Source organism: Trematomus bernacchii, unplaced genomic scaffold, assembly GCF_902827165.1.
Source record: "Trematomus bernacchii unplaced genomic scaffold, fTreBer1.1, whole genome shotgun sequence".
Lineage (NCBI taxonomy): Eukaryota > Metazoa > Chordata > Actinopteri > Perciformes > Nototheniidae > Trematomus > Trematomus bernacchii.
Window position 1 is genome coordinate 1,408,701 of NW_022987593.1, and position 13,636 is coordinate 1,422,336.

A 13,636-nucleotide genomic window follows, 5' to 3' on the forward strand; every position below is an offset into this window, starting at 1 on the left:
ACACCACCACGCACACACGCACACACGCACACACGCACACACGCACACACACACACACACACACTGGAAAGCATGTGTGCGCTTGGCCAGTAGCCTGTGTGCCAGAGATAGCATTATGAAGTGAAGGTATTATTATCAGTGTCCAGGGAGTGATTGTGTAGCAGAGCGCCAACAGTGGGCAGCGCTGTCTGCTTGGCACAAGTCTTTGCTCTTCTTCCTCTTTTCTTCCTCTTCACCACTCTCTCTCTCATCCACTTTCTCTATTCTCTTCATTTTCTGTCCTTAATGAAACATATCATGTCTTTGATCTCGTCATCTACTCGCTTAAATGTTCTTTGTCTCTGTTTTCTCTCTGTTCTTCCATGTGACTCTTGTCATTTCTGCCTCTTAAACTCAATAACCCCTCTCCTCTCCTCTCCTCTCCTCTCCTCTCCTCTCCTCTCCTCTCCTCTCCTCTCCTCTCCCTCTCCTCTCCTCTCCTCTCCTCTCCTCTCTCCCTGATGTACAATCCCCTGCAGACCCTTTAGTCCCTCCTGCAGCGCTTCATTTTAGCTGTCTTCATCTCCTCTGATCACAGGGGGATTAGTCTGAGTCTTCACCGTTGCTCTGACTGTGCGGGAATGAACAGCAGGATGTTCTGTATATGAACAAGAATAAATCCTCCCTCAGTCTGACTGCCGGCCACCATGCAGTGTGTGTGTGTTCATGAGAGGGAACATGTGTGTTTAGGGAAAGTATTTGCTGTTGTCTTGTTTACCGTCTGTGTGTTTGTGTGTGATGTTCTTTCCAAATGCTGGTTAAATATTCAAAGTGGCTAGTAGAAATGTAGCTCCAGCTAGAAAACAATGGCCAGTTATTTATGAATGTTTTACTATATTTCTGCACTCCGAGTGTGACATATCGTACTCCACATGGGTAGAGGTTTTTGCATTGCTATAGTATTGGTAGGGGGTTTTTGTTTCACGAGAAAATGGTAACAAAAAGTCTAGCTATGTAGACTTAATGAACTTGCAACTGAGCATATACGAAGTTACTGCTGCTTGTGTTTAAACTTTCAACGTTGCAGAACTCTGCCTAAGTTTGTTCAAAGAAAAAGGAAAGTTTCTTCTGCTCTCAGCGAGGCATTCAAAATGTATTATTTGTTGGTTTTGAAATTCTAGTATGGAACATTACCCAGCCCTAATTCTGAGTTATAAATATCATCAGATCATTAATCCCTGGTATTTCTTTCTTCGTCTCCATCTCCATTGTGTGTTTGTTTCTGCATTGTTTCAGTTGTGTGTGTGTGTGTGTGTGTTTTCTTGGCTGGCTATGGCAATTAAGAGAGATAATGCTTTGTGCCCACACCCGAACAGATTGAGCTAAAGGAAGACAGTGAAAATGAGAATGAGAGAGAGACAGGAAGCAGAGAGTGAGCAGCTAGAGGAGGTAGAGAGTGGTGGGATGAAAGGCTGAGCCTCAGAGTCTCAGGGTTAACTGTGACGACACACTCTCAGTCTGTCTCCGTCTACTTCCTTTCCTTCAAAGAAGAGCTCTTTGTTTTTTGAGATCATGACAGAGAGTCTGAGCTTTCAGAGACTGAAGCTGGATGACAAACAAGTGACTTAGTGTGTATCTCACTCACACACAGTATGTACATATGATGCACGGTGCAAATTATCCCACTCATGAACAACGCATAGGACATTTCATCCCACTGACAAACAGTACGTATTGCCAATGTTCATTTTTCACTAAAGATGTGAGAGGAAATCTGTAATTTAGGAGAGCTCGTAAAAACACGCTTTGCTTTTTGATTTCTTAGGCAAGGCAAGTTTATATATAGCACCTTTCAACACAAGGCAATTCAAAGTGCTTTACAGAAATGGAAATTATTATGCCATTAAGATAAGCCTATGTCATCTCTTTTCTTCACTCAAAGAATAACAGATTGCTTTTCTGTTGGTAGTTGTTATAATTACTCTACAAAATAAATACAAAATACTTATTTTTTTGTTTATAGTCAATTGTCAGAAAAACATAACTATTTTGGTGATCGATAAAACTAGCAATTTTTCAGGAATAGATAGCAGATATGCAATAAATAGATTTATTGCATATCATTTTAAATATGAATATCTTTGTGTTTTGGACTAAAAAGACATTTCAAGGTTCAAGGTTCAAGGTTCTTTATTGTCAATCTGACATAGCTACAGAGTAATTATGCAGTTGAAAATCTTATGTCACAGGCTTCTCCAACAATGCAACATAATAACATAACATAATAACAATAAGAGCATGAGCAATACAAAAATAATAATAGTTATAAAAATGAAATAAAGTTATGATGTGGAATAGTGCAGTATGAGTCTATATACATCACCTTAGAAATGGAAAGGAAAGACATTTGCTACACTTTTCTGACATTTTATCGTCCTAACTATTATCCATTAAATAATCGGCAGAAATCCCATTAATGACCATTGTTGTGAGTTGTAACCCCACACTTACCTTGCTAATAGTTTACGTCTATCATATTTGTGAGAGGTAATCCAGGCTATTTTAAACCCTTCATTCATAATAATGATTAACATGATAGCTACAATTATGTACTTTGGAATCAACAAATGAACCATGATTGCAGTAAAGCACATACTCAGTTTTCTTATGGCTTTCAGAGGTTACCAAAAAATAATATTTCTCACATATTTCTGTCTGAATATCATTCATACATGAGGTTGATAACAGAAACGTATGAACCTCCTTGCAGCAACAGATGCGTAACACATTGAGGTTCAGTGACATTTATTCTAGCAGTTGCATTGCTTGGCTGGACTTTTTTTAATGAAAGAGCTGTACAGTGAAAGAACGTAAAAGAAGGAAAACTCTAACGTAATTCACTCCCATTTTTTTGTAGCATGACAGCACCATCTGCTCCTGGCTGGTGTTCAGGCTGGCCTTAACCGAAACACACAGACTGTTGGTGGTTACTCGTTGACGTTGCTATGACATGAAAACACAACATCTCATATACAGCCGTGACTCTGAAGACAGCCTGTCAACATGAAATGCTTATGTATGCATTTTTCAGATAAATATCAAATATGCGTAGAGGTTAGTCAGATTCGGCATGTAGGTTGATGTCCTGCTTGGCAGCACTTCATGGTACATGATTTGCCATGAACTCAGGCATGAAAAGCAGATATTATTTTATGCTGTTTTCATTAACTATCAGGAATGAACACAAATTAAAATCTCATTCATGACTACATTAAATAATGCTACGACAACTACGCTATTTGTATCATCTTGTGACCCTCCGAATACATTGGGCTATTCTGTCTATTCAGGCATTATATATTTTGAAAACAAATACAAATTAAACAAAAAAATCATAATTTTGGAGTCCTTTTGAATTCAAATGTATTTACATAGGAATGGACAACATGTATGTCATGCATGGTTAAACAACAAATGGTTAAGATTACAATACGTGGGACTTCAATTGACTACATGTGCACTGCTGGGACTTGTCAGTTTTTTAGGATATTTACTAATTGCAGACTGATCCTTAATAACTTAGAAATGATGACAATTGAATGACCTTACAGTTTACAGTAGGTGTACATGTTATATGCATTAGATGCTGTTCATTCTTTTACACTGCTGTGGAAGAAGTACTACATCAATGAATACATGTAGTCTTACCATTGTGTTCCCCTGACCCTATGTCACGGCCTAACTTTTTTATGTAATGATGTAAGTGTCATCTCATACTGTATTCCTTATATGAGGGTATAAATGTGACAGGAGCCATTTTAAATAATAATTCCTGACATGCAGAATGAGGAAGAGAGGTAATTTAAATGTAAGAGGAGCACACAGCACACTCCTGCAGATAGTTTAAACACATGAGTGTTACAGTTCCTTCTTGACATTTGAAAACAATAGTTTGATCAAATGTATTTAATCCCTAATGGAAGGAGGTTAATTAGTTGTTCTACAGTAAACTAGTGAACAAGCATTTTAAATAACTTGTTGTGATGCAAAGTATACTATGAGACTTTTTACACATACAATTATCGAGAAACGATTTGATTTCAATTGAGTTTACTGACATCACCCTTTCCCGCTTTCAAGTGGGAAGTGGTGGTGTGAAATTGAGAAAAACAATGATGTTATGCCAATGCAACCTGAACAGGCAATCCATGCTCTATTATTGTCTAATGTCATCCAAAAAACACAGACATTCGGACCTTCTGTCCAGGATGTCACCATTCGCTAGCAAAACGCTATTCATCAGAGGGTAAAAATATCATCTGAACACAACATTTCAGAGCTGTTCACTTCCATTTGAACATTAGGCTGTCCTTGATTAAAACCATTGGTGTCATAATTTAAAGTCAAGTAGTAATGAGCCAGTCGTTTAATTGAGTGAAGCATCCTACTGCCATCTCCATTCCTGCCTCCCACTTAGCGACAGAAGCTGTGGCATTGCTTCGTTGTGAATCCAGATGCATTATCCATCATCTGATTCAATCATATTTAATGTCTATTAGCCATGCTGCGAGACTCCCCACTCGTCCGAATGAGTGCTGCTCAATGAAGGGAACATTTTATTCTGTATGAGGAGACGGCTTCGGATAATTTGCTGTTAATAAGGTCACGGTGGGAACAAAGAGCAAAGTCATGATGGTGGTGATTCAGAGCACTGTTGGCTGTCGCTATCTCAGCTCTCTGCCGTTACTGAGACCTGAGATAGCAACAGCCACGTGGAGAGACTAATGCAGACAAACAGGAAACTAGAAGATGAGATACTAATGGTGACACATGCAGGAAGATCCAGATAGGTCTCTGCAATGCCACAACTTCCTGCTGCATCACCCTGCCCGAGGATACTCTTTCACACCTTTAGAGGACATCTGACAACACCTCTGAGTGGAGAGGAGTCAAAGGGACGACGCTTCTGTGTCCTGTCATGTTCTATTTATGTGTTGACGCGTGTTTTAGACCACAGAAACTTAGGATACCATGTTATTGAATGCATGTCTTGCACTATAACCTCTGAAAAAACTTTGATTTGGCTGGAGTGTCATTCTGTATTTATATACCGTCATCACATCAAACCTGCTTTGTGTTTGAGCAGTTTTAAAGAGGCCCTTTCATGCTTGGGTTTCCCTTTTCCTGCAGTGTGTTGTATAGGTTTTTGTGCATGTAAACGGTTTGCAAAGGCAAAAATCCCAAAGGCCCCTCCAGAGGGAGTCGTCGTAGCCCCCCCCCCCCCCCCCCCCCCCCCCCTGCCTGAAACGCCCAGATTGGACTCTTTTGTTTACTTCTTCAACATAGTGCCGCACTATTTGCTAGCGCTCCAGCACATTGAACGTGAAGGGCGGGACAATTCTTAACAGTTGACCAATTAAAACAGATCCGGCCAGCTAACCAATCAGAGCAGACTGGGCTCTGGTTTCAGACAGAGGGTGATAGGAGGTGCTGCAGCACAGGCAGTATGAGCAAAATACAGACCATTTTGAACATTAAAGCATGTAAACATGTCAGACTCTAAATACAAATATGAACCTGAAAATGAGAATAAAAGGGCCTCTTTAAGAGACCAAAACAAGGTGATTAAACTCAAGTATATTATGCTGTATTTTAATGAATAATCAAAAATCAGTTTGACAAAAATGATCTCAAAATCAAAATGCACTTCATGTCATGGTCTTGGCAATGAGTGCCTGTAGAGAGTCATACACCTAATATGAGAACCACTGTCTCATTTCAAAGATGGCCTTTGCACTTTAGTAACATCTTTTTTATTTTCACACAACAAGCGTACTTACAGCTCATTGAAATATTGCAACAAGCATTTATTTGAATAAGCAGGAAATCCTTTTGAAAACTGATAATTACCTGCATGAATCGACAACATTATTGCTTTTTGTAACATTCAGTCAGTTTGTTTTTGTGACCTCCTTTTCTGCCTTTCCCTTTTCTTCTTAATTCTTACATTTTTTCTCTCTCAACTGTGAAACTGTGTTTGTTACTTTTTTAGTTGCCTTTTTACTCTCCCTGCTTAGCCTCTCTTTCATGGGGAATAACACCAAACGCCTCTATTTATGTCTCTCTGTGCTACATTGCATAGCAACAAGGAAGCCATGTGACGAACCCTGCAGCAACCCCAAACACCGAGCAGTCCCGGTGTTTGTTCGCCTCCTGGTTTCAACCTGTCATTTTCCTTCCTCTCATCCTCGTTTTTTCACTTCACCTGTTTACTTTTATCTGCTGCATGTCAGCTTCACTGAATCACCCCCTCAATCTCCATCTGAACGCCTCATGCTTGATGGATCTGCCCACGTGGCTTGATTTAGAAATGTTCCTGAGTTTAGAATCCTCCTTGATTCTGTTGGATGTTCCAATATGATTTCTGGCAGTAAGAACTGTGGATGTTGCTTAACATGATTCTCTAACAAAGCTTTTAAAGGGAAGAGTTTTATCCCAGCAAATTTCCATGCCATTTTCCTCAGTTGTAAACATGCACTTACCTATAAGAGGTCCTGAGGGAGGGAGGGAGGTAGAGAGAGAGAGAGAGAAATGGAAGGATTTCACCTGACGGAAGTGAGCACGGACCGATCAATGGTGTAACCACCAGGAGCGTCTGGTGTCCTCTGTGCCCTGTGAGTCAGCACTAAGAGCAGAAGATGACACTACTGACTGACAGACAACAAACCTGCAAATGGGTAATCAGTAATCGTCCTACAGAGCACACACACACACACACACACATAACATCCTATACCAGACGGTTTTATGTCCTCTCATGGTGGGCTTTTAGTCTCGTATCTGTCATTGATTTTGCATAATATGTAGCTGGTCTGTTTAAATGGCTGATGTGTTCTTATAGGTGACGGGTCATAGTAATGAATAACATAAGATTAGATTTACTTTATCGACCCCAATTTGGGATTTTTTTCCGTCACAGCAGCTGCACATGTGAAAATGAAAAACAGGGCAGGTAGATGTGCTCAGCGTTAACATAAGCCCTCCTGTTACATTTCCAACGCAAATCTTTGAGACAAATATGTATTTATTTATTGTTTTATTACAAGGATTATTGTATTGTTTTGTCTTATTGTTGTAGTTTTACAAAGGCTTCGTTGTGGATTGTAGTTTTGCAGTTTATTTTGCGGAGCTCTAAGTTGCCTGCCTTAGTAAAAAGATGCCAGACACGGCCTCCATCACAGTTTACAGACTTCCTGTGTACACTTTGACCCAACCCACCTGCTGTAGTTGAGAGCAAAACAAATTTTTTTTTAATTACCTCTCAGTTTTATCTCTGGTTTAATCTTTCTTAACTTTTGTCTTTTTTTAAGATTTTATGCACTTTTGTGTTCAGTACCCAGCAATTCCCTCAGTTAGAACAAAACATCTGAATTGCAATCAAGCAGGCTAGTTAGTATTAATGATTACAGTTAGGTTACAATCAAGGGCATAACTTAAACTCAAATCTCAGAAACACTACAGTATAGGAGTACCAGCGACGCACGACATGTAGTTTCAATGACCTCTTACCAAGTGTTGTTGTTTGCATCACTTATTGCTGTATTTAGTGTAGACAGTCTGGGACCATTTTCATGTCAGGGGATCAACACTGTGCGTTTCTCTATGAGTGTGTGCACAATTGTGTGAGTTTGAGACAAATGGCTCAGTGTCAGCCGTGGGCCTGCAGGGGCATAATTGCTCGTCAAAGCTTCTGCACGAGTCATTACCACAGATTTAACCTATGACCCCTCTGCAGCAGGCTGACCGGGGGTTGTACTGTATGACAGCGCTGGGTTTCATTCAGCAGAGAGTGAGGTTGTTGGCTGTCACCTTTGTGTGTCTCTGTTTGTTGTTCGAGCACTTTATATTTCTCTGTCGGTCACCTTTGACTTTGTCTGTCCTCTAAACATCAGTGTGTCGCCATGCAGCCCTCCTTACCTATAAAATACCCTTTGCATACACCTCATTTTCTTTGGCAAATTAGTTTAGCAGGAGTGATAATTATTGCTGGTATCGTAGTGAGAAGGAAACTCAGGTTCATGTTCTGCTTCCTGTGTGTAATTAACTTTTACCTAAAGGAGTTCCAAGTGTTTCTGGCTACTGCATGCAACAGATCACAAAACATTCTCTTCAATATTATATCACAAGGTTTTATTATATATTATTATAGTTGTCTTTGCTATGTGTTAGCAAACATTAGCTTATTTACATGATCATCAGATTTGGAGCAAGATCAGCATTCATTTAGAGTTTCTGACTCCCTGATGTTTTTAAGTTTGATGTTTATTCTCTTAAAGCTCTTTTTTGGTCTCCCGTCATCTCCTGAGGGAAATATCTGTCTTTTTAGCAGCTAAATGCTCCATTATATTCACACGCTAGTCTCTGCATCTACAGTATGTGCTCTTCATTGCTAAGCAGGTAGGGTAAAGTGGGTATATCAGAAGGGATGAACAGTGACAACAGTAACGCTTCAACACTGATGGCCTGTTAGCTAAAGGGAACTGCAGAGTCGCTGATAATTATCTGCGTCTCTTTGTCTATTCAAACAACACCTGCCACATCATAACCAGACAGCCGTTAAGGATACAGTAGGTAAAGATTGTGGTTTGGTTGCAAAAGTCTGAGAATCTTATCTTGTGCTTTACAGCAGCGTACACTTGTTGAATATTTGAGCACACTATTTTCCTGAAGGTCTCCTTTGAGTTGCTAAACTCGTCCATAAAAAGGTAAATCATGCTGTAGTAACACTGAGGAAACACGTTGAACCATGATTTCACATCCAAATGTTTGTGGATATTAAAGGTCTCCTATTATACTATTTTTAGGCATATATTATATGTCTCAGATATATAAAAAACATATCTATGAAGTGTTTTACTCAAAATACCAAACATATCACCCATTCTAGCCATGCCTCATACCCCTCTATTTCAGCCATGTTAGAGAAGTGCTGATTCTGGGTCCGTAGCTTTAAAAAAAAGCCACCATCCCTGTTCGTACTGTCTCTCCTGTCACTGTTTGTCATTCATCACTCTGGAGGTGTTTCTCGAGAACACCTGGACACACAAAGCACCTGCATGCTGTAACCAAACAAACATTGATTTGCTCCTTGCACCTTCTGACAGATTCAGACACTGCCACTATCACACCTTGTTTCTCTCTCACACATTAAAAGTTGTTTTCCACTGGCGGCTCTCTCCTCAGCTGTGGTGTGGGTCAACAGAGGCCGACACTATGGAGCCATGCACCGCTGACCCCGATGAATCACACTGACTGACAGCACCACACGCCTCACCACTGCTCCTCTGTCACACTCACAGATTGGGCCTGCATGATGGATTACACAGTGGATTATGATGGATTATAAGACTGGCAGTCACATACAAACAGTCTCTGGCTCCGTCATATCCACAGACTCTGACTCACTGTGTTGTTGTTAACTTCAGATCATATTTTCATTTGATTTACTCGCCTCAGAGCAGATTCAGTGTGATGCTCACCTTTATCTTTTCATTTGTTATCACAAGCTGTCTGTTTATCACTGTTAGCGCTGGTGAACAAAAAAAATGGAGATGTCACTGTTTGCTTTTTTGAGTGTGACTCCGAATGGGTTGCCATGGTAATGTGGTACATTCCCACTCACATTATCTTGGTCTATTTTCCTCTTGATCAATTCATTATGCATCAAGAATTTGTTAACGATGAACCTAATTGAATCTGAATGGGTTTGAATATATTAAAGAGGAAGTGTCTCATTTTCAGCGAAGCTTCAGTTTTCTGTTCAAAATTCATTCATGTGTAAGTGGACGACTGAATAAATCCAAACATCACCAGCTGCCTGAGAACAGAAGAGAGAGGTGGATGATGTATTCAGGATCGTTTGTGTTTGACCACAGCTTTAGATTTATGATTCAAAGATGGCAATACCAACTGTCTCTCTCTCACACACACACACACACACACACACACACACACACACACACACACACACACACACACACACACACACACACACACACACACACACACAACCTTTTACTGACTGCCATAATTCTGCAATTATTGATGTCACCCCTATTTCATTGCAAGACAGCATTAATAGGAAATGATCTTTGAGTGTTGTGATTGTGCGTGAGAATATAAGAAGGGAACAACCATAGTTTCTACTGAACACTACCTGCTAAGCACCAAACCCTCAGTATTGTTAACCCATTTCTAAATGTTATGTTTGTGTAATGTAAGACTTGTATTTTGGGTTTATCCAATGTCATTTTGGTAAATAACTACATTTAGTGGAAGTCAACAAAGCAGGCAGAGACTCAACTCATCCCAGAATAACAGGAAACATGGGATTACAACAGAGATGGAACATTATCATCTGCAGATGTTTGTTTAGCCTCCTGCTGCTTCTGTCAGATGTTCCCCTCCTCGCTTTTGCAGGAATACAAGAAGCAGAACTCTAATGTGACCTTTCTGGTAATAAATACGTGGGCAGGAAACTGCAGTATAGAATAAAGAGCAGTACTTCTATTTAACCTTTTTTACAGTACACATGCTTTAGGCAAGATGCCCTTTTAAAGCATTCATTTAAGATAACAATGTTATAAAGCACAGTGGTTGCGAGAGACATCTGGCTTTATGGGAAGATTAGATTGCTTTTCCCTCATGCGGTTTTTCATTTCGTTAAAGTCTTTAATACTTTAGACGACTCCATAACAGTAAAACAGGAGGAGTGGAGAATCAGTTTCCTGGACTTCCTACGTTTTAATTATTCATCATGCAGAGAGTTAATTTGGAAGACGGACAAAGCAGAATTAGAACAAAGCAGACGGAAAATAACAAAATGAAATCGAAACAGCTGAACAGATTCTGAAGAGATTTATTCAGACTGGAAGTAACATGGTACTTTAAAAGTATTCATAATTATAAGTACCTAGAAAAACTCAAAGAGACGAGGCAGGTAGGAAGAAATCCCTTTCCCTTTAATATGTGGTTTGAAACATTAGAGACTCCACCTAAAAGTGAATCACTGACAGAGTCGCGCTGATGTGATGAATCATGAATCAAAAGCTAAGAATATGTTCTGGAGTGAAGCTTGACGTGCGTTTGCTCAAGTGATTCAGCGTTTGATTGAGGAAGAGCAGCAGTGAAAATGTGGATGTGAGAGTCTACAGGTGAAGGAGTAATTGAAAGGGAAGACGATTGCAGGCACGAAGTATTGCAGAAAAAGAAAAGTATGACAGAAAGGAAATCAGAGGAATATACAGCATGTCTCCTCTCTTTAATTCTTCCCTCACCCTCCCCCTTCTTCTCTTCTTAGAGCTGTAGCGAAGGGTGGTGTTAAGCCACTTCCAGTCGTCCTTCCAAAGCTAATGCATTTCCCTTAAATATTTCAATATGCTCCTCCTCTGTTCTCTGCAAGGTTGAGTACAAGCTCTCCCTCAGCTGGCGCCCACAGAGGCACGCTGCCACCGATACAATCCTGCCAGGGGTTTGATGTCTCAGAGTGCTGAAGACATCAAAAGAGGGAGGGATGAGGCAGGATGTGGGAGCATATAGATTATTGATCGAGGAAGAAACATCAAATAACTAAAGTGTGTTGTGTGACCGTGCAGTTTTTCCATTGTGTGCCTGGGATTTACAGACCTTCCCAGCACAGATATATTGCAGGCTGATGCAACATGGAGCAAACTTGTATTGTTCGTCAGATTTGATTGTGCAAATCTAGTCCGACAGGCGCTACAGTGAAACCCGCAGACAAGCACGGAAAGGCCCGTGAGCAAACCTGATCTGTGCATGAAAAAAAAAGCCTGAAAGATCCACTTTACGAAGTGTTTGTGTAGGACAATAAATCTTGTGCATCGCTGTGTTTCCCATTGTGAAATTGTTCAAAGAAGAGTGCTTGCAGCAGGAGCAGCGTGTGAATCCTTTATGGTTCAATCATTTCGGGTTCTTCATTACGGTCTATACCTGCCCTCCCCTCTCCTTTTCTTCCTCTCCGTCTGTCTCTCCATCACTCCCTTCGCCTCATCACTCCTGCCATTATATTTCATGGCAGCAGCCGACAGAGAGCTGGACCTAGAGGAAATTAAAAATCTTTGTTGCTCTGTCGCTCTCCCCTGTGGGTGGGCGGACGTCAATAAAGTATTGTATTATGGCCTGCAACAAGCACACACACACAAGAGACATATTGTGCTCAAGATAAAGAAGCATACACACTTACAAACATACTGTAATATACGCTTTGCATTTACTCAAGGTGAAAAGGAAGCACATACGCACTCAAACACAGAAGCAGTGTATTGTGTGTGTGTGTGTGTGTGTGTGTGTGTGTGTGTGTGTGTGTGTGTGTGTGTGTGTGTGTGTGTGTGTGCTGTGTGTGTGTGTGTGTGTGTGTGGTGTGTGTGTGTGTGGTGTGTGTGTGTAGTGTGTGTTGTGTGTGTGTGTGTGTGTGTGTGTGTGTGTGTGTGTGTGTGTGTGTGTGTGTGTGTGTGTGTGTGTGTGTGTGTGTGTGTGTGTGTGTGTGTGTGTGTGTGTGTGTGTGTGTGTGTGTGTGTGTGTGTGTGTGTGTGTGTGTGTGTGTGTGTGTGTGCGTGTGCGTGTTCTCAACTGACTGGTGTCACTAGAGAAATAATGAAGACAAATATTGACGTGCTCTCTGTTCTGCTGTGTGTTCTAGCTGCCGAACCAGTAACCGGAAAAGCCTGATCCTGACCAGTACGTCGCCCACTCTGCCACGGCCGCACTCTCCACTGCCTGGACACATAGGTCAGTATATTAAAGTTATATCCATGATACAGTGTGCGATAAACTATTTAAAAAATAATTAATATAAAATGAATCCAAAAAACAGACTTGAAAAGAGGCATTTTAGGAAGAATCTTGCTGTAGTTTGGGACTGTGCCATATACAACCCACTTCTTTACTATTGCAGGATCTTTTGAGGTTTCAAATGTTTTTATTCTCTAACATAATTACCATAAATTGAATCATCAGTGTAGTCTTATAGCATAAAATAGCTTTTGGGTGCATTGGGACATGAAGTCTTGGTGAAATGATGATGAAACTGATCTTTTACTTCACATTAAGTCTTTGTATTTTTTTCTCTTTAAAAAAATACAAACAAATTATTATTTTTGAAGGTCATCTGATAAATCTCAATTTATTTAAATGTTATCACCTTACTGCAGTGATGTAGAGGTGTACTTAGATTGTGTCATTTCAAAGACTAATGCAGTGGTCCTCACAGTGGGTGCTGTGACACCCTGGAGAGCCTTAATGACGGTCCAACGGTGCCACAAGGGCAACAAGACAACATCAAAGCTGAAAAACAAGCAACAAACGTCAAAGACTCTGTATTAACACTCACAGCTGCAAGTTGTCATAGTTACTCAATGCTCTTTGTATGTTGAAACACCTAAACATGAAAAAGGTAACTGAGGGGGTGTCGTGGTAAATACAAAATGTGTCTGCACCAATGCACTACTAGAGGTCAGCCAGAACAAGATTTTAACTGTTTAAAAGTTGCTCTTTCATTTAATTTTAATACTGTAATTTATTAATGTAGGACACGATTAAGTATAAACTACCTTATTACAGTAGGTGTCACAGTTTCATT

At 40.3% G+C, this 13,636-nt stretch overlaps 1 protein-coding gene across 3 annotated transcripts in view; it reads left to right on the forward strand.

The window, feature by feature from the left end:
* LOC117481902 (microtubule-associated serine/threonine-protein kinase 1-like) overlaps window positions 1–13,636 on the forward strand; it is a 59,546-nt gene that overhangs the window by 12,534 nt on the left and 33,376 nt on the right. For all 3 annotated transcript variants that reach the window (XM_034129833.1, XM_034129835.1, XM_034129834.1), the window contains exon 3: window positions 12,698–12,786. In XM_034129833.1, the coding sequence (XP_033985724.1) occupies window positions 12,698–12,786 (89 nt within the window). The remainder of the gene's footprint in view (window positions 1–12,697; window positions 12,787–13,636) is intronic.